Below are 21,842 nucleotides of genomic sequence, written 5' to 3' on the forward strand. Positions count from 1 at the left end.
TTTAGCCTCCTTCACGCCAAGCTAGTATGACATGGTTGGTACCAATGTCCATTAGGTTTTCTAGTTTTATATGAAATTCATATTCACTCTAGCTTTAAAACTGAGCCCGCTACAACCTAAAAATCGCAAGTTGCGTTAGTGCGTTAAAGAAATTAGTGGCGTTTTACCTCTTGACTCTGGATTTAGTATTTGTGATCCCGTTCTGACGTCTTCTCGGCCTCCAGCTCAGTTCCTCTGACAAAAAGACAATCGGCCTGTTTGCTTCCACTCAATTTGGAGGCAGCCATGCAAACTAGGCCACCAAGCAGGGGATAATTAGGCATGTAATTATGAAAAGTCAAAAATGCAAATGAAGGTGTGGATACGGCGGCCGGTCAAGACGACGTCTGGGACACTTGACCTATTTTCTGTCCTGAAAAGGCGCATTTCTTGCAGAGTCTTAGCCTGGATTAACACGAGGGAAATCAATTGGAATAACCAGTTCAGTGCAGGGATTAAAGCATGACTCCATAAAGGGAAAATACATAATCCACAGGTCGGACAGCACTTGGTTTTCATCAGACCTCATCTTCATTTTCTCTATTGCTGTGTTTGTTTCATTAACACCTCTCTCCTGTCAGGCTCACATGGGTGTCTGCGCCATCTTTTGTCTCGCCGTTGTGACCTCTGACCTTCAACCTCCTTCCCGTTGGTCGTCTGTGAGGCTGGTGATCGAGGAGCTGAGGCTCATTCTGCTGCTGTAAGTAAATCTGAATAAACACATCAGCTAAAGGCCTAAAATGTAAATGTAACCTGCTTTCTCAGCCAATGTTTGATTGCATCATCCCAGATATAAGAAAATGTAATTTGTAGAAGTATTTGTTGCCATTAGAATTTGTTTTTCTGTGAAAATAGCGTGATGTGCAATATCAACAAAATTATTATTATGAAAATTGCTGTGGATATTCATGGTCCCCACAGGATAAACCATAATATTTTGGTGATGCTCTGCCACCTCTTGGACAAAACTATATTGTACACAACATTGAATGGGCAGCCTGAGAAATTTAAAATGAAATTTAACGGCCTGACCTCATTCCTGCTCCCCAGAGGATGATCCATGTTCTTGACAATGACAGAGGCTTTAAAATACAATTTGGTGTCATTTGGTTTGCTCAGAATTTTTTTAATGACATAATATACTAAGACTTTTAAGATTTTTTATGACATATGACTTTTTATTTGACTTTTCCGGACATAGTTTTATATAACTATTCTATAACGTTTTATAACATACTATACTATGAATTTTTATGACGTGCTATACTGTGACTTTTTTAATGGCATACTACTGTATACTTTGACCTTTTTTAGGACATACTATAATATGACTTTTTATGATTGTTTAATGACATTTTATAAGTTTTGACATACTATACTATGATTTTTTGATGACATACTATACTAAAACTTTATATACTATGTTTGTTTTTAAATTAAATAATATACTATGACTTTTAAGACTTTTTATGACATATACTACAAACTTTTTTAGTTTCTAGCGCGTGGCTTTAAGCCTTCTTAGAGAATATGAGACATCCATTCGCCCTGATCCAAGACATACATCACAAAACCCAGCCATTTCAGTAGCGTGAAGTATAACTAGTTACAGTAAGAATGTAGAAAAGACGATACGGTATGAACTCTTCTTGGTGAATTTTAAGATCGAGGAAAGAACTTTGTGAGGCAGGTGTAGAGTAAAAGAAAAACATGACTTCTGACATAGAGATGTTTCTTACCTCCACGTTAAAAGTCCATTACTTTACTGAGTGGACGATAATGTGTCAGTGGGACAGTATTGAGGATTCTGAGCAAAACGTTTGATGTCTAACTGTCTTTATGACCCTCTGACTTAAAGGTACTATTTGTAACTTTCAGAAATGCTTGTTAACAGCGACACCTGTGGCCTTGAAATCAACGAAAGTCAGCGTCGAGCTCGTGCTTGCTCGCTCTAAATAGACATGAATGAGCATTGCTCTAAACAGTGAGGCGACACACGTCAGCTAAAACCACAACATCACTTTATATTTCACCTGCTTGGCAGTAATGTTAGCTGACCAGACGAAGGTCTCTCCATGAATCACTGCTGATACTGTGTTTGCTTCTCCTGCCTCAGCGCAGGCTCAGGCAGCGGGGCTCCTCAACGAGTTACGTTATCGCCCCCCGACCGCAGCCGGCAGCCGTAGATACACCGGTACACGGTCGGTAACGAGACGACAACGTAACACGTGGAGGAGCCCCGTCACTTCACAAGACACGGAAAACCTCTGTTGGTCTGGAGGAGCTGCAGCAGTTATTTCAAACAGTCCCTTTAAGTAACATGAGTCTTTTTCATGGTGAAAATGTGTTGCTGCGTCTTCGCTGTAGCTATAATGTAGTTGTAGTGCTGCACACAGTAACAAAACACTCCAACAGGCTCTTTCTTTGGTGTTCTTTCACTTATTTAATCCTCGAGCTAATAATCCGGCAGTGTTTCATGTCCAGCTAAAAAACAAACATGTCAGTACCCCATGCATCACATTTAGTCTGTTACAAAATCCAGAATATAAAAGCATTAATGTTCTCCAACTAAGCAATTAGAATCAAACCATAACATTTGAATGCACTAAAAATGGTAAAATATAAAAATCTAAAAGTATAAATAGAAATTTGGTCCATCGAGTTGATTACTATAATATTATTTACATTAGATTATTATTTTTTAATATTCCAGGCCCTTATTTTATATTTGACTTCAATAGCACATTGCTGCTACCATTGCGATGGTATTTACAGAAGGGAGTTCAGTGCAGGAGCTCTATAAAAGACAAGCTAACAAAATATCTCATTTGATGTAAAAAGATGCAGTTTTCCCTTTCTTCCCCATTTGGCTCAGTGCCAATAAATACAAAGGTTTAGGAAAAGTTTGTTAGTCGCGTCGAACGTCTCAGGGCAGTACAGCGTTAAAACATTGGACAGTTAGTCTACAGCTTGTATCAAAGTTAGAAGTACAGGATGAAAAATACAAAAAGGCACACATTACAAAACCACAGGGAGTCCAGATCCAGCTAAGAGGAAACTCGTTCGGTACGTGCGAGCCTCAGACTACCACACAGTCCTGAACAATTTTAATTTAGTAGTTGTAGCATGAGTCTGGCATCGGGAGAAGTTCTGTTGGTGATTGAAGAGGAAGGATGAAATGCTGTTGCTCATTTGTAAAAGTTAAACAAGAGTTCTTTGTGTTTTTTTTTTTGTTACACCAGGGATTCAAGGCTCTCTGCGGTGCTGGCGGTTCCCACCACGATGGTACCGTTGTTGTCGGAGGACTGGAGGGTATTCTCGTCTTCTTGCGTCCCGATGAGACTCAGCATGGCTTTGTACAGGAACTGGTACTGCTCCTGGAAAACGACGACAGGTAACCAATTGTTATATTGAGAGGTATTTCAGATCCCGGTATTACTCTGGTAACACGTTTATTAATGGGACTCCTTTGAAAATGGCCATGATTTTGGTTTTGCGCCCGCTGCAACCTAAACATCGCAAGTTGCGTTAATGCATTAAAGAGATGAGTGGCGTTAAAATTAATTTGCATTATGGCGTTAACTTTGACAGCCCTACTATTTTATATTCCTGTGAAAACATCTCCTTTTACAAATATTCTATATAGCATAAATGCTCTTAAGTGTAAGACACACAAGTAGTGTAACAGACTACATTATCGCCAGCGTGTTGTGAGACAGACAACAGCCTTACGATGTCGCTGAAGGTTCCTGGCCTCATGAGGTTTGTCAGCTTGGCCACTTGGAAGACGTCGACCGAACCCTCTGCCTCCAGCTGACGAGTCAGAGACGATAGAGCGCAGAACGTTCCTGCCGTGACTCCACCCACACTGGAAAAAGAAAAATCAAACATATCCTGATTTTTACTGTAAAATATTGTCTTTCAGAACCAATATCAGACCAAAAAGACCCTCAAGTGTTGTTATTGTAATGGTACGTGTTGACTACTCAGTGAAGGTCTTACTCATCGTGGACCACAATTGTGCCGTCCTTGGCGGCGCTCTCCTCTTTCACCAGGTTGAGGAGCTCGAAGGTGTTGCTGATGGGACTGTCTGGATTCGGCCATTGGGGGGCGCGGTAGTGTTTCACCTCCAGAACGTAGTCATCCTGTCGAGGCAAGGAGGGAAGAGAGCAGATGTCTGTCACAACAAATCAGTGAGTTTTCAACTTTTTATTGTCTGACCCCTTAAAATAAAGGGAAGTCTCTTAAGTAGTATTTTTAACAATCCTATTAACAATATAAATTTCATATCATATATATAAAAATATATATATACATATTTTTGACAAACTAATGACTTCATTCAACACACTGTAATGTGCCTTTTTTAGGACTTTTCATGACATTTTGAGACTTATAATACTGTGACTTTTTATGACATACTATACTATGAGTTGTTGTTTTTTTACTTTTTTTCGACATACTATACTGTAACTTTGACTTTTTATGACTTTTTTCAACATTTTCAACATTATATACCATGACTTTTTTTTTTTTACTTTTTTCAACATACTATACAGTAACTATTTTTATGACTTTTTTCGACATACTATGCCTTTTTATGACTTTTTTGACATGATATACTATGACTTTTTACGACTTTTTTCGACATAGTATACTATGAATTTTTTATTACTTTTTTTGACATACTATACTGTAACTTTTTTATGACTTTTCGACATACTATATTATGACTATAGTATAGTGTGTCTAAAAAAGTCATAGTATAGTGACTATACTATGACTTTTTTTCGACATACAATGCATACATTTTTTAATGACGTTATTCTGACATTGTTTATGGAATGCTATCCTATGATTCTTTTGTACAGGTGCGAGGTTAACGATGTGGGGACTTGGTGGAGATGGTTGTGGATTTAAGAAAGAACGCTGCCCCATCACCCTGTATGACTTCCCAGTCGACACCGGAGTCCTGCGCTTACTCAATAAAAAGCACAGCATTTACTTCCTGCGGCATTTTAAATTCAACCTGCCAAAGACAGCAGTGCGAGAAGAATGCCAACAGGATTATCAGAGACCCCAACCAACCCAGTCGCAAACTGTTCTGCCTGTTGCTGTCCGGCAGACGGTTAGCTTCCTAAATTGGCCCACAGATATGTTGAAAAATGTCATAAAGAAGTAAAAGTATAGTATGTCGAAAAAAGTCATCGTACAGTATGTTGAAAAAAGTCATGATATAGTATGTTGAAAAAAAAGAAAAAAAAAGGCATAGTATAGTGTTGAAAAAAGTCATGGTATAGTATGCCGAAAAAAGTCATAAAGTCATAGTATAGTATGTCGAAAAAAGTCATAAAAAAGTCATCGTATAGTATGTTGAAAAAAAAAAAAAAAAGGCATAGTATAGTGTGTTGAAAAAAGTCATATAAAAGCCACACTATATTATGTCGAAAAAAGTCATAGTATAGGATGTTTAAAAAATATATAAAAAAGGCATAGTATAGTACGTCAAAAAAAATGTATGGAGTCTTGCATTAATTACATTCCATCATCAATACAAGTGTTGTTAGCTAAAGTTAGCGATTTCGGTTAACAATTTGGTAGTTTAATGTGGAAGTGCGAATGAAAAGATATATTTTTTATGTGTGCACTCTTCCTGTGTGGCCCTCAATCATATGTTGGCTCCCTAAATAGGCACTCAGTCATCAAAACTTTGAGAAACCCTGCAGTAGAGGCTAGATCAGTGGGTTTATATTTGTCTATACAGTCTATACTTTGGGTGAACTGACCCTTTTAATTTAGTAGTGTCAACTGTGTTTAATGATTTTGTTGTATAAGTGAAGCTGTCATGTTCCAGGTTTCACTAACCTGTGTAGCTTCCAGTACATAGTCCTGGACCACCAGCATGTCCTCGTTGGTCAGACAGATGTGATTCTCAGTCTTCTGAGTGACAGTGAACATTTCATAGCTGATTGGCTGCCCTTTACGGGGCCAGACGACAGACTGCTCCGCCTCCTCCTCCTCCGTCTAACAACACAGGAAGTCAGCAGACGGTTTACATCACCCTCTGATCCAACAAAAACACCACAGATGCTAATGAATCATCCTGCGACATCAGAGTGATACGTGATGACTCAAGATTTAAGTACTACTACGCGTACCTTTAATCCTGTTGTTAGAAATCACAGAGCACACAGATAGAACATGCGTTTGTGACTTTTAAAGGAATAGTTTGACAGTTTGGGAAACACTCTTATTCACTTTATTTCTGAGAGAGGCATGAGAAGATGGGCATCAACCTCATGTCTGCATATTAACGCTGCATTCATGCCATGTCGGCAGAATGGGAAAAACTCCCCTTATTTCAACTTTGGAGTGATTACGCATTATTTCGAGATGGTCCGCCCCATTGGTAGCCTTGTGATCACGCCTTTTAACCCTCTGAGACCCACAATAGACCTGTTTTTGTCTTTTTTAGAGGCGTACAGGGGGTCTTTAGGGGGAGATAGCAGGTCAACAATAGATGTCACATAGAAGTGGTGTACATCATCTGAAAGCTGGGAACCTGAAGATTAATTTGAGATGCAGCTCAGCCCTGTGTGTTAAGTTGTTCTAGTCATAAATCAGAACTAAACATGAATTTAATAACTAGTTAATTAATTAAAGTAAATTGTTAAAGTATATAAGGGTTTAGACCATTATGATCGAAGTTTATGATTTCCATCCCCATGCTCTATTATGTCTCATAGGTTGTTGCAGCAATTTTTGGGTTGATACCATTTGTTACACAGATATGGTGCTAAATTTAACCATTTTTACCACTCTAGAATTGATGAAAACGATCATTAATCCCACCAAAATACCACATTAAGACACCAAGGCCTTGAGGAACACCAAACAAAAAGTCATGCTGTGATTTGGTGTCAAAAACTTTTGACATTTGGAGATTTCTGCAAGAATTGCATTTTTCAGTTATTGGATGGCAAGCAATTCTGTTGTGTAAACTGCTCAGAAACCCCCTTATTGTCAATCTACCTAGGAAAGCCATCCATCCTCTGAATGCTCTAGGTCTCTAGTTTGTGGCTGTAAAGTTTCATGAGGCTGTGATTATCCTAGAGGTCACCACAGGTCATTTTATACAGTGAGGTCAAGTTTCAAAAAATGGTCTCACTACAATGAAATGGCTAATATGGGGACTAACATCATCACACATGAATACAGTTGGGTTCATTGGATCCAAAAGAGTCTCAGCTTTACAGTGATACCTCATTTATGTAATTCAAGACTGTTTAAGGACCCCAGTATGCAGAAATATTCAAACACACCCTTTTAGAATAGGCGAGAATAAGGCTAGGCTAGTTGTTTCCCCCTGCTTCCAGTCTTTATGCTCAGCTAGGCTAACCACTCCCTGACTCCAGTTCTGTATTTCACACAAAGACATGAGATTGATATCCATCTGAACATCTCACTCACTGAAACAATAAAAATAAGTAACTGATCCTTTTCAGTTAAAAGAGTAAAGACTTTGCACAAACACAGATGACAAACACAACCACAAATTCCTCACCTCGTCTGACAGCGTCCCCGGCAGCGACACGATGACCTGGGCGTTGTGGTCCCATATCATCCTCCAGAAGTCCTTTATGGTGCTGGGCAAAGGATTCTGGGTAATGATGAACTCGCTGCTCTGCCTGTAGCCCTTCAGGAACAGAACCAGGGCTTAGTATCATTTTTCTTTTACTTCCACATGGTGACTGGGCTGATTTAGTCTACTGTTCACTATCAAATGTGTTAAACCAATTACACTATATTAGTGTCAAGCAATATTGCTTAAGTGCAGCCAATCCAATCAATACGAAACAAATATTACAGTTACACAGGTGTAGGGATAGTTATTTGATAAGGCGAGTAAGGTCGAGAAGGTCGTTTCAAACTCTGCTGAACAAATCCTGGACCTGGATCTCTGTGATATACATCTCTTCATCTGACTCTGGAGCAGTAGTGTAATACTTTGTTAAAGTACTTAAGTATTTTTTGGGAGTATCTGTACTTTACTTAAGTTTGTATTAGGGTTAGGGTTAGGGTTTCGCTTGCATAGAATGGAAGTGAATGGGACAAATATACATTTTGTGCATGTGTAACTGCCCCATAAACTCAAATCTCAGAATTCTGACTTGCTTGCTTTTTTATTAACAGCATTTACTTTTACTTTCAATACTAAAGTACATTTAATATCAGAAAACTACTTTTGATACTTGTGCACAATAAAAGACTTTAACTTCTAATAAAAGTTATTTTCTGGTTAGATATCTGTATTTTTGGTCGAGTGTGGCTTTCAGGTACTTCATCCACCACTGCTGTGGAGAACATTTAAACCTGGACAGAAGGAGTTTGTTCTTACTGTGATGTATGATGCATTAATGTAGTCTGACGTTTCCCCCACCGTCGTAGACAGGCGCACTCGCGACCTCTCAACTGCAAAGATAGATAGAAAGAAAAAAAATGTCAGAGTCATGCAACACCATCTTTCCTCATCTAACTTCAGCAAACTGTAGCTGAAGTGGCAAATTACACATTCAACATCAACATCAGGCAAACTGACGTCTACTGTGTCCTGTAAGCGCTGCAGCGCCTGAGCTGACAAACATGTCGGACTCACCAGGAACCACGGAGCAGTTTCTGTTCTTGCTGCGGTTGCAGTCCTGCAGTGCTGTAGAGTAGTCGCACTGCTTCACTCCGGAGTGACAAACCAGCTGTGGTAAAACAGCAAACATCTGTTAGCAACTGAAAAAGCAGCACTGAATCATTCTGTTGATCTGTGAAGGTGTTTTTTACACAGCTATGCAAAAAAAACAACTAAATTTTAACATTTTTAATGTATTTATTTCAATGTTTTGCATGTTCACTCTTTTTTTGGGTGTTTTTGATAACTGCTACATAAGTCAATACGTTTTACCATTACAGTCCTTACCTGTTACAGTCAAATAAATATTAAATAATTGCTTTCCAGATCCTTTCTCCATTATTTCTAGAAGAATACTGACAAGGCTGCCTTCCACTGAAACAACTTACAACTTACTTTTTAATTTATTTAATTTATTGTCTTGTGAAGCACTTTGTAACATCTGTTTTGAAAAGTGCTATATAAATAAATGTATTATTATTATTATTATTTATATAAACTATTCTATTTAATGTTTAATGGAGGACGGAACCTGGCAAAATAAAAAATAAATGAATAAATAAATGACTTGATAAATAAATATGCCATTAAATGTAGCAAAAATAATATTAAAAATAAATATAGTCATTAATTAATTGATGAAATGTGATATCAATTTATATTTCTGTTTTAATTTGCTTTTTTTATTTATTTATATACCTTTGTATTAATTCCCGTATGTGTTTACTCTTCTGTTTATTTTCCACTTTTATTTATTTATGTATTTACTTTAATGAATTTTTAAATTTATTTATTTATTTTTGCATTTATTTGACAGTTTTGGAAACACGCCTGTTGATGTGCTGAAGAAACTGTGTAGAATAATTAATCAAAACTACACATTTGATGTGCACGTAAGTATTGAGGGGTTCTGTGGTTATTTAACAACGGTCTGATGCTGGGCACAAAATGTAGCGTGTGTAATTTTTATTTATTAATTTATTTATTTTTGACAGGTTCCGTCCTCCATATTTTTGGGGGGTTGGAGTAGAGAGTAGTTGTGGTATTATATAGTACAAACCAATATAGACAAGACACATTTCTGAAATTATGAGTCATTAAACTTTAGCAGAAGTTGAGCGAACACACAGTGAACTGTTTCATGAGACGCTCACCTTGAACTGTTTGTCCAGGCGCGTCCTCCCAGCAGGCCCCGGGATCAGCAGCTCGTCCACGTACCTGTGCAGCTGAGCCGCCACCACCTCTGTCTCTCCGGACAAGATGGCTTCCACCAAGGCATCGTGGATAAAAACATACTGTTCCTGCAGAGAGGAGACAGATAGTGCTGAGGTTAGACGCTGAAAAACTCTCATTCTTGTTTGAATAGTAAACAAGTATTTATGTAATGATGTTGTCGTTAATGCAACTTCGTTCTAACGCCACTAATATCTTTAATGCAACTTAAGTTTTTTAGATTGTAGCAGGCTAGAGTGAAGATACTAAACTAAAAATCTAAGGAATCCACTGGTACCAACCATGTCATACTAGCTTATCATGAAGGAGCTTAAATAACGCTCCAAACTTACGCTAAAAGGAAAAACTGTCATGGCCATTTTCAAAGGGTTCTGTTGACCTCTGACCTCAAGATATGTGAATGAAAATGGGTTCTATGGGTACCCACGAGTCTCCCCTTTACAGACATGCCCACTTTATGATAATCACATGCAGTTTGGGGCAAGTCATTGTCAAGTCATCCATGAAATAGTTGTTGAGATATTTCAGTCTGGACCAAAGTAGTCCAGTCGACTTGCAGACCAACATTACCATCAATAGAACAACGCCGCTAGCGTGGCTGAAAATATTTGAAAATAAATAAATGATATATTTTAACATGTAGTTCAACTTTCACTTTCGACTGAAGTAAGTGTGTGTGTGGACACAGACAAGTTGACCTCTGACCTCTGTCTGAACCAGGTAGTTCCTCTGTTTGCGGATGTGTGTGAGGAAGCCTGTGATGTTGACGTTGCTTTCGTCTCTGATCTGCTTCAGCATGCTGTCCAGGACCACGTACGTGCCCGTCCGGCCCACGCCAGCGCTGCACAGCGAAGAGAAAGAAGAACCAGATGAATCCCGAATGTGCTAACGTCAGGATCAAAATAAAAACAAAGCTTCATCTCACGTCATCTAGCTGAATCAGATCTTACCTGCAGTGCACCACCAGCGGCCCCATGTTGTCCTTCCTGGCTTTGGACGACTTGCGGACGAAGCTGAGCAGCGGCAGAGCGTACTCTGGGACGCCCATGTCGGGCCACTGGGTGTAATGGTACTGAGTCACCATCCGCTCGTTGCTCCGCCCCTTCTGTGAGCCCTACAGGTGGACAACACCAAACAGAACAGAAAAAAACAGAAATTAAGTTCCAGGAAAATTTTACCCCCCAAAGAAGGCCCTGGTTGGGGGCCGGGGGGTGTACTTTGCCATGCGATTAATCACAATTAAACATTCGATTGACTGCCCCAATGATAGTATTACTGAGCGCAGCTACTACAGTCACTATGTGATCTGATTGGCTGTTTGTCGGACCTTTTTGACGTGGGTGTTCCTGACAGTGAAGGTCCTCTGTGTGTAGTGGGCGAGCACTCTGCTGCTCTTCACCGTCACCAGGAAGCTGCCGTACTCCTCCTGCACCTCCGCCGGCCAGTACTGATCACACTTCCTCTGAGGGGACAGTTAACACATCACACATTATGAATTATGATGAAAATACAATCAAGATTTTTGTCTTTATTCCTTGTAAATAAAAATGAAGACCGTTTTTATTTTCGGGTTTAAGAAAGCGAATTGTCTGCCAATATTAAAATGCAAAATATTTTAACTTTCTCACACAGTTTAATCACATTTAATATTCTGTATATCAAATAAAATTAAAAAGAAATTTCACTCTGAAATGTCTAACGTTTCTGAATTTTGTATAAATTGACTAAAAGATGATTAAATCTAGATCTACCTGGATTGAAATGTATGAAGGGAAAATATTCCAAAAAATACTTTATTAAATGTTATTAGAATCTATTCGTGAACAATAACCATTATGTCCATATAGTCACTCAGTATCAGATGCAGTCTCAGTACAATAGTCCAGGAATAGTAGAAAAGTCTGTGTAATTGACATGTGGTCACTCACTCTTCCTTTCTCCACCAGGTTGGTGATCATTACGATGACGCAGACGTTTTGCTCCCAGATCATCCTCCAGAAGTCCTCGGTGCTCGACTTCAGAGGACCCTGAGCGGCAATGTACGACCGCGGCTTCTTAAAACCCTGAGGAAACACATCAGCGGCTTTTAAAAACTCCTACTGAAATCTGAAGAACACAAAATGCAAAAAAACAACAACAATAACTTAAGAGTCTACAGCCATGCTAGCAGCTCTGTGAGGCTGTCCTTAAGCACAGTGGTGCTTTGAGCTAAACGTTAACATCAGCATGCTAACATGCTGACAATGACGATGCTGATGTTTAGCATGTATAATGTTTACTATGTTCACCATCTTAGTTTAGTGTGTCAGCATGTTAGCAGTAAACACAACGTAGATCTGCGGCTATTTGGTCATAAACAGACATATTTGACCTGATGATGGCGCTAAATGAAAAGTCAGAGGATCACAGAACTTATTACAATTCATCCTGCGGGGAACATGAATGTCTGAACTACATTTTCATGGCAATCCATCCAAAGTCAATGCAAATTTGTTTTAACGCCACTAATTTCTTGAACGCATTAACACAATCAATCCTTCGGAGGATGTAGAGGGATTTTTTAAAACCTGAAAACAGAGCCATGAGGAGGTGCAAAAGTCTCTCAGAACACTTGAATTACAATATGCTGAAAGGTTATTATGGAATTTTTGCCTTTGTCAAAAATATTCTTATTTTTTTTTTAAATATATTTATATATTTGCACATATATAAAACTGCACAAAAGCCAGTCAATGAAAAAAACAAACAAGAAATGTGTCAGGAGAGGTCAAGAAGCCACAGACTGATACAAAGGACCTCCCCCTTCTGCCTACTGAAGCTTTAAATCTTGTGTTTACTAGAGATGTGCTCATAAATTTCTTTAAGAAGAAGTCATTCAGCATGAAAAAGCATAAAAAACAAATAATCGACAATCCGAAAACTTCCATGAAGGCTGCTTTTGTGTATCCTCGCTCATGGCTCCTCAGAGCAGAAATAAGAGCTTTGAGATGGCCTTAAAGATGGAGGGCCAGAACGACGTCCGGTTCAAGTGAAGAGGGAGGAGCGAGGACATAAGAAAAACAAATAAGAGACTTGGGATGTACCCATGGATGCAAACAATGCTGGATTAGAATTTAGAATACTTTAAAAAGTTTATGAGGAAGGAAATATATTCAACATATTTGTTAGAGCTCAAGGATTCATACCGAGCATTCTGGTGAGTGACATTGAAAGTTAATATTACTTTTGTTTGTTTGAAAGAAAACTCCACAAAGCCCCTTTAAGGCCAGCACAGGAAAGAAAGTGTCACTTGCTCTCTGCAGAGGTCAGCATTCAATCACTCACTTTCACAGTTTCATAACCTTCACATGACTGACAAGCGTGAAGTTGCCTTCATACTGTGGGATGCAGACAAAAGTGTGAGCTGGAGAGATCCTCGACATGCTTTTACCAACTTTGTAACCTGTACGTCAGCTCTCCAGAGAGGCCGTGACAGTCACAGTGTTTTTTTGTGTCGCTTCTGCCTTTCACAAAACGGAAACTGGAAATGAGATTTGAATGTGGTGTGCATAATGGAGAGCCTCGCAGGTCCCCGCTAACAACAGCATGTGTCGTGAATAGGTTTAGAATTAAGCAAGTTTAGGAAGACAGAGGGAAAAGTGGAGTGGTTCTGAGAATAAAGATAAACTAGTAAGTTTTGACAGATTCAAAATGCAGAAACGAGGCTGGGGGGTGAAGATGAAGGCCTCAGTTTGTATGGAGCTCAGAGTGAAACAGAGAGTGACTTACATCCACGTAATTTGCGTTGATGTAATCCCTCGCCTTCCCGTCTTTGTCGGCCTGCAGCGAGAGTCGCACTCGGCTGTGGTCATCTGAGAGTTAAAAACAGAAAAAAAAGAACAATGCATGATCAGAGCAATATGGAAAACGCTTTATGTTCTTTTCAATTTAAGTATAAGTCAGGGGTTACTTTATATTTTTCACATTGTCAAAAAATCCAATGAAAAGACCAAAACCAACAAAGTGTCACTCCATCTATCAACACTTTGACTTCCTGTCTGTGGCTCTCAGCTCCAAGTTCAAAGGTTCCTATCCAAGACGTAAATCTTCAAAAACACCACAATGTTTTTTAAAAAGGCTCATTAATGTCCTTAAAAAAAGCTGTAAAGCAAACTGGACACTGTAGTTCTTTTTATCAAACAATGAAGAGGAAATACTGTGTTTGTTGGGGACTATTTTCAGCGGCGGATTAATCCATATTTGGTGCTCTACTGAGTATTTGTGGCAGTAGGACCATGGATGGATTACTGAACGGGCCTACCAGACACATACCAACCAAGAAGAGACTCAAAATGACCACAAAGAAACCTAAAACGATTACAATAGACACAAAGAAACTACAAAGAGACCAAATCACCTACAAAAAGATGCAAAACAGCTGCAAAGAGACACAAAGAGAATCACATCAATTATAAAAAAGAGAAAAAAATGACTACAAAGAGACTCAAAGTAACTACAACGACTCAAACACCAGCAGACCTTGCAGTTCTCAGCAGCCCAAATTCAGTCAAAATGATCTAACCCACATCAGAACTGCAAACTTGTTTGTAATGTTATGATGTGAAACTCTGTGAAGTCTACTCACAGGCCAGGATGTTGCTGTATCTGTTTTTAGTCTTGTTGTCAGGATGGTTGGAGCCGTCGGTCGTCATCCCCATGTCCACCGTGCACGTCTGAATCTCCTGAACGAACGAACACACACACACACAGAAAGTAAAGCTTAAAACCCTCGAAGATGAGAGGTGGGGAAGTAACTACATTCAACTTCAGTACAGTTTAAAGGTTTTGTTATCGTATTTGAGTACAGTTCAGTGTTTTTGGTTATTTTGCAGATTCAGAGTTTACATTACTCGTGAAATATTACTTGTCTGTAGGGCTGAGTATAATCGGAAAATGTTCCAATATCGTTTTCAATATGATACCTGAGTTTCAGTACCGACACCAAGACACTTTTTCCGATATCTTACTTTGAGGAATATAAACGTGTTTTTCTACAAAGGCTTAAACATTGAAGAAAAGAAGCTTAAAGGCACAATGAGAAGGATTTGTTGGTTGCGGTTTGTAAACACAACATTCAAAGTTGGCCCCCCCTCCCCGGCTTAACGAAGGTTAGGGTGCTCGCCAGAGGGTGAAAGCCGACCCCAGATTCACTCTGGTTTTGGAACGAGCTTTGCCCGCTTGGTGCCTCGCCTCGCTATATTTGCGTTTTTTTTCAGCCCTGTGTCCGCCATTTTCGTATACATTGTTTTCTTAGGAAAAGCCTACTCATTGTGCCTTTAAAAGGGACTGTGTGTAACTTTTTACACTTATAAATTGTTTTTTTTATTGACAATGTGTGAACAGATTGTAACCTAACCTAAAAGTTGAGAACTTCCATGATTTTCTGGGTTTCTTCTATCAGCCTGTAGACTGATTTTAATGTGAAAAACCCAGGCCTGTTTTTGATGTCATGTACGCTTGCAAGTGCCTTAGCCGTAGCAAATGTTTGGTTAGAAATGGAGTCCGCAAACGCCAACAAATGACCAGCCTCCACCACAACTCAGACTCCAACACATCAGCTCCACGGAAGCACAAAAAAAACAAAGTTATATCTAGTGAAGCTCGTCTTGCTAAACAGGAATGTGACCGACGGAGGAGGAAAAATTTGTGTTGTGGTAGTGTGTGTGCACGTGGGAAGTGAGTGGTGAAGCAAGAGAGAGAGAGCAGCGGAGCAGAAGAGAGTTAGTTTAGAATATCAAGTGAATGTTCAGTGGAAGTCACAGTTTGTGCAGAAATGTTGCCGATTTTGTTGATTTCTTGAATGGAAATGCCAAAGGATGCAAAATGAATTTCAATGTAAACTGACAATAAAGTTGTATCGTATCAACTTTATTGATAACGCCATTATACTCCATTATTGAGTCCAGTATTTCATGTCCTATAATACACCCATGACTTCTTCCACTGGTGTCAAACAGAAACCATGCATTTGTAAATCCACAGTTCCACATTAAAGACGAGACAAAAACACAGCTACGAGTGCAGCGGCGTCCGCCATGGAGGAGAGCGTCTTACCTCGTAACTCTCCTTCAGTATCTAATGATGAGGGTGAGGAAGCAGCAGGCAGGCCAGGACGTTTCCATGACAACACAGTCAACCAAAGAGGTGCAAAAACACAAATTACAAGACGACACAGAAAATACACACAATACAGCTCATGCTGCTGCCAACACAAAGAGACAAATCAACCCAAATAAAAACAAGGTTAATTCAAAGTTCAAATTCATCTAAAAAGAGAAATGAATATAATTCTATGAATAATGGGTTGAGCATAACACGCTGCATTCTGGGAATTTCTCTGTATTTCAGTGTAATTTTGGTGTTCTGCTACTAAACTCAAGTTTTTACATTTTTGGGACGTCTACTGCTAGCTGTATGCGGCTGTAATAATGGATATATTGGCTGTAATTCATCACTTTTATTATCTTATAATACAACCATGGGCTGTGTGCTGTAAGCCTGTACCGTGGTGGATGTATTAACGTCTCTGTTCCCGAACAACCGGCTATCGGCCAGTAGCTAGTAGTGCTAGTAGTAGTAGTAATTATTCAATTTATCAATCAGTCTATGAAGAGCCCTCTGTAGCATCGTTATCTTTGTGTTGATTTTTCCTTCAGTGGCCATTTCAGAACAAAACAAAGTGGAGCTTTGATTCATGAAGTGACTGATGTCTCATTGTTCTGCCGATAGTCGACAGGTAAAAGACAACTGCTCACATGAATCAATGAAGGCTCCACACAAAGAAATGAACCAGGACTGCAACATTCACAGAGAAAATACTGTAAATTATTATTATTAATTACAATCAATTCATGATCAATCATGATCAGAGAATCTAAAATAGTCTCGTAATGTTGCAGCCCTTTGTCTTAGCTGTAACTGTCACATCATCACGGCTCATCATGCAGCATGCAGACAGCAACATGATGACAATCAGACACAACACACACACACACACACACAAACACACATCACATCACAGTCAAGTTTGAGACAGTAGAGATATTATTTGCAAGAATATTATGTGTTTTAGTTAAAACAATCCGGTCTTTTGTACCTCAAACTCTCGTTGGAAGCCGAGCGTGTCGTGAAGTTCGGCCACGTGTTTCACAAATTCCTTCACTGGAAAAGCTGCTTGTTCGTCTGGAAGATAAAACAGGAAACAACACTGAACTACCCACAGGAGAGAAACAAGAAGTGGTACTCCAAATGTCTAAAAATGTGTATAATTGTATAGTTGTATTGCATTATTGAAATATAAATAATATGAAAGTGATTGAGTTCTAGTAAATATAAAAGGTGTCTGATTATTGATGGACAAGAATCATCAAGATGTGAACCTCTGTGTGCTCTTGTAGAAGAAAATGTAAGACTTTTTGGTAAAGTGAGGACATATTTAGAACATCGGATGAATTTAGGAATCAAAGACATTTTAGAAACGGGGATTTTTAAGGAAAGTGAGGACATCTCTAAAAGTAAAGACATTTTAGGAAAAGGAAGTTTATATTTGATATCCATATTGATAGCACTCTAAAAAAAACTCAGGTCAAAGTTAGGTTTTTCATTTTCGTAAAAAGAAAAAAAAAGGTTTTCTTTTTGTCCTTTTGCTGTTAGAAAAAGATTAGTCCAAAATAACTTTTTGATAGTGTTAAAATCTGTGTTTACAGAACAATGTTGTTGCTTTTAACAAGTGCCATTGATTTGCCTTGATTATTTTAGCCTCTGATTATGGAGGACAGAACCTGCCAAAATAGAAAAATAAATAAATAAATGACTCGCTAAATAAATAAATAAATATGTCATTAAGTGTATCAAAAATAATATAAAAAATACACTGTGAAATAAATTGCTATTTCTGTATTAATTTGCTTCTTTATTTATTCATCTTTGTATTAATTCCCTTATTTATTTACAATTTTTTTCTATTTTCCCTTTTATTTATTTACGTATTTATTTTCATTAAATTTTTATTTATTTATTAATTTTTTTTATTTATTTTTATTTATTTTATATTAATTTTTAAATGTATTTATTTATGTATTTATGCATTTATATATTTTTTTATTTCTGTCAGATTTTCCCTTTACATTTTACCCCTTATTTATTCCCCCAAACAGCGTGCACGCGTACGTGCGTGCGTGTTACTGTACCAGATGTTAATGCAGCAGTCGACGGTGCAGCGATGACTCTGGGTGATGAGCTTTCATCGATGTAGAAGTGAGCCGTCTGAAAACAGGTCCTGCACACACAGACACACAAACACACACAGTTGTGTTTCCATCACTTAAGAGGACATTACATTGACTTACATTAATGTCCTGGAGCCTTACCCTAACCCTACCATAACTGCTACTTGCCTAAACCTAACCTTAACCTAAACTTAACCTTAAACCCAGTCTTCACCATAAATGTAATGATTTACGTTAAGGGGACGTGCATTTTGTCCACAAAAAGAAGGCAAGTCCCCACAATGTGACTGTGTAAACAGATAGAAATGAATGATGAATGATGAAATGCATTCAAAAATATTTGAAGTGGGATATATAAAACAAGATATACGTATTAATATAAATATATCTAAGACACGTGATGATAATGTCATGCAACTGCTGAGTTAGGGTACTGGTACACTAATTTCTTTAATGCATTAACGCACCTTTCAAAATGAAGGTTGTAGCGGCTCAGTTTTAAAGCTAGAGTGAAGATACCGGTATCATATGAAACTATAAAACCTAAGGAATCCATGGGTACCAACCAGGTTATACTAGCTTGTCGCGAAGAAGGTTAAATAACGCTCTAAACTTGTGCTAAATTTTGGCGAGGAAATACTGTCATGGCCATTTACAAAGGGGTCCCTCGACCTCAAGATATGTGAATGAAAATGGGTTCTATGGGTACCCACGAGTCTCCCCTTTACAGACATGCCCACTTTATGATAATCACATGCAGTTTGGGGCAAGTCATAGTCAAGTCAGCACACTGAAACACTGACAGCTGTTGTTGCCTGTTGGGCTGCAGTTTGCCATGTTATGATTTGAGCATATTTTTTATGCTAAATGCAGTACCTGTGAGGGTTTCTGGACAATATTTGACATTGCTTTGTGTTGTTAATTGATTTCCAATAATAAATATATACATACATTTGCATAAAGCAGCATATTTGCCCACTCCCATGTTGATATGGGTATTAAATACTTGACAAATCTCCCTTTAAGGTACACTTTGAACAGATAAAAATTTAGAAAAAAAAGGAAAAAAATGTGCGATTCATATGCGATCAATCGTGATTAAATATTTGAATCGATTGACGGCCCTTATATATACAGTATATGTGTATATACATACACACACACAAACACACACAGAGTATATATCTGTATTATTGCCATGCTTCAGGCTGCACTGAATCTGAGACTGGAGAATCAACTGGAAGGCGGTTGATGCTTTTGTTTTCATGTGACTCTGCGTTAGCCCAGATTTTGGAGAATACACGTAATCTTACCAAAAACACAGGAAAAAAGATGTTCTGTTAATCCTTGACAAGTTTTTAAACGGATGAGATTGCCTCTGATGAACCTGCGTTGTCTCGGCCAGAAATGGTCATCAGGGATTATCATCGACAAAAAAAAAAAGAAAGAAAAACAGTAAACGGGTTGAGCTCTGAGATTAAAGACGTGTTTTGAAGGAAACACAAACGGTTATTCTCTCAGCGAGTCTGACGAGTGTTTATTCAACCGCTAAAAGCTGGATCTGGATTTGTCAAGTTGCTCAGACATCTAGACCTGTTTTGTTTTATTTTATTTTCTATGTCGCACAAATCTGCTCAGTTCGTCAGTGTTTAATCAGGATTTCAATCAATTCTGTCACTTAAATATGTTCATTTTTACAGATTTTCTTTTTTTACTGTTCCTTTATTTCTCTTTGTATAAGGAACACAGCTTGAACTTGTTCAAGAGACAAAGTTAAATAATACTAATAATAATAACTTTATTGGTCCCCTATGGGAAAATCATTTTCAAATCAATGAATTGTAGAAAATATATATATATATATATTATTTATCTAACAAAGTTTATATTTCTGTGTAGCTCAACAGGCTGAATAAAAGCCCTTTTATGTAAAGCGGGTTACAACGATAACAATACCAGTTTCATATTCTTATTTAAGGTGTCTGTCCAGAAAAAAAGGTTTATGTTTATTAATGTGCACTGTCCCTGTTAAATGAAACAATAACTACATGAACAAATTAATAAAATGATCATATCAAAGATATACACCTACCGAGTGTAAGACAATTATTATTGTTATTTTCAACAGTTTTTCAACACAAAAGGACACATTGACCGTGTGCCACATACATAGTAAACATGTTTCGTTGCAACACATTCTCACTCCCAACTCGTCAAATACCGCCGCTTGGTCAGTGCCCCTCGGCATCGGAGACCGACGCACTGGGTACCCCTCTTGCGTTACTTTTGGACGGACCGGGGATGGCGTGTCAATATACGCTCGTTACATGCATAGTGTCCTTTCAAAATAAACTTCCGTTTTCACTGGAAGTTAGGTTTAGGCAACACAACCACTTAGTTAGGGTTAGGAAACAGCCGTGATTGATGTTAGCTTCACTGACTAGCGACTCACGGAATTGACGATACCAATGAGTCACGTGACTAATGAAGTACGTGAAAAAATAAGTCAACGTTACTTTTAGTTTCACACGGGACACAAACAGCGGTCGTGTAACGGCGCGAGTGGGTTTACATTGGAGTTAGTTGAAAGCCCGGTTCGTCACATACTGCCGCTAAAGGGTGCCGCTGTGCGTCGATTTCCGATGCCGAGGGGCGCTACCCAATCGGTGGTGTTGACGGGTTGGGAGTTTGAAGAACTTCTGAGTTTTTAAAGTGAGACGATAATTGCCATTATTGTTTCTTTTCTTTTAATGATTAGCTGAACAGACAAAAGATAATATAAATAGAAGTGACATTTTGCCTTGTATTTGTGTTGATTCATTGAGTGATATGTTAAATGACATGTAAATTAATTGCCCTAAAAATCACACTTTGTATCAGCGGGTCTTAAGGAAATAACACTGCAGATGGTTTGAGGTTTGAATCCTACTGGAGACAAATGGAGCAGAGAAATGACACGTATGTACATGTAAGTATGACATGTATGTGTGTATATTTTAGTTTTTATTCAACAAATCTATACTGTCATCCAGAATTGCAATTCTGAAAGTGCTTCACACATACTTCACATACTCGAGCTGTAATGTCAGATATGCTGCTGCTTGTTCACTTTGTTCAAACATTGTTCAAACTTTGTTAACATTTCTTCATGGTGGCACAGCCTTCGTCTCCTGACAGATTGTGAGACGCGTTAGTTTAGACTGTAGGTCAAAAGATGTACTTCTGCTGCTGTTCATTGGCCAATTTAGTGTTCTCTACTTGTTTATCTACTGAGACTGAAACTACTTAATCTGATTATATTTATGTAAGAAGCTCAGCGACAACTTCAACCTAAGAAAGGAAAACAGCTGCTGCTCATTAACAAACACATTCACTATGTTTGTCTGTAGGTGCAAAGAATTCAAATTAATCTGAAGTGACATTTCTAGAAATAACCTTTTTCTTGTTAAATCTAAACCTTTATAGAGTGCTGCAACGACGACACATTTTTGTAGGCCAACCCGGAAGTTGTCATTGCCCTGGTTCCCTCAACAAAGAGCCAATAGAGTGCTTCAGGAGTCCTAAAAGCCAGAAAGGAGTTGGCATTTTAGCACTTCCGGTTCCGTCGTCTGGAAGTCAATTTT

The 21,842-nt window shown here is 38.4% G+C and overlaps 1 protein-coding gene and 1 long non-coding RNA gene across 8 annotated transcripts in view; one reads left to right on the plus strand and one right to left on the minus strand.

Moving 5' to 3' along the window:
* Window positions 1-479: 479 nt before the first annotated feature.
* The window catches only part of ptprz1a (protein tyrosine phosphatase receptor type Z1a), a 92,947-nt gene continuing 71,584 nt past the window's right edge, over window positions 480-21,842 (minus strand). For 2 of the 7 annotated variants that reach the window (XM_037767393.1, XM_037767394.1), the window contains exons 14-29: window positions 18,181-18,269; window positions 17,088-17,173; window positions 14,577-14,673; window positions 13,721-13,803; window positions 11,881-12,015; window positions 11,280-11,414; window positions 10,903-11,066; window positions 10,658-10,793; window positions 9,874-10,020; window positions 8,696-8,789; window positions 8,438-8,511; window positions 7,604-7,735; window positions 5,905-6,063; window positions 4,042-4,184; window positions 3,772-3,907; window positions 2,459-3,416 (exon numbers count right to left, since the gene is read on the minus strand). In XM_037767393.1, coding sequence (XP_037623321.1) covers window positions 3,273-3,416; window positions 3,772-3,907; window positions 4,042-4,184; window positions 5,905-6,063; window positions 7,604-7,735; window positions 8,438-8,511; window positions 8,696-8,789; window positions 9,874-10,020; window positions 10,658-10,793; window positions 10,903-11,066; window positions 11,280-11,414; window positions 11,881-12,015; window positions 13,721-13,803; window positions 14,577-14,673; window positions 17,088-17,173; window positions 18,181-18,269 — 1,954 coding nt within the window. In that variant the 3' untranslated portion in view covers window positions 2,459-3,272. Of the gene's footprint in view, window positions 738-2,458; window positions 3,417-3,771; window positions 3,908-4,041; window positions 4,185-5,904; window positions 6,064-7,603; window positions 7,736-8,437; window positions 8,512-8,695; window positions 8,790-9,873; window positions 10,021-10,657; window positions 10,794-10,902; window positions 11,067-11,279; window positions 11,415-11,880; window positions 12,016-13,720; window positions 13,804-14,576; window positions 14,674-16,045; window positions 16,067-17,087; window positions 17,174-18,180; window positions 18,270-21,842 lie in introns of those variants that run through there. The other 5 variants (XM_037767387.1, XM_037767391.1, XM_037767392.1 and 2 more) reach the window with 5 other exon arrangements.
* On the plus strand, window positions 3,298-5,163 carry LOC119486891. Its single transcript, XR_005206604.1, has 3 exons — window positions 3,298-3,433; window positions 4,095-4,232; window positions 4,911-5,163. It is a non-coding gene; the product is annotated as an uncharacterized LOC119486891 (long non-coding RNA).

This window comes from Sebastes umbrosus, chromosome 4 (assembly GCF_015220745.1).
Source record: "Sebastes umbrosus isolate fSebUmb1 chromosome 4, fSebUmb1.pri, whole genome shotgun sequence".
NCBI classification, from domain to species: domain Eukaryota; kingdom Metazoa; phylum Chordata; class Actinopteri; order Perciformes; family Sebastidae; genus Sebastes; species Sebastes umbrosus.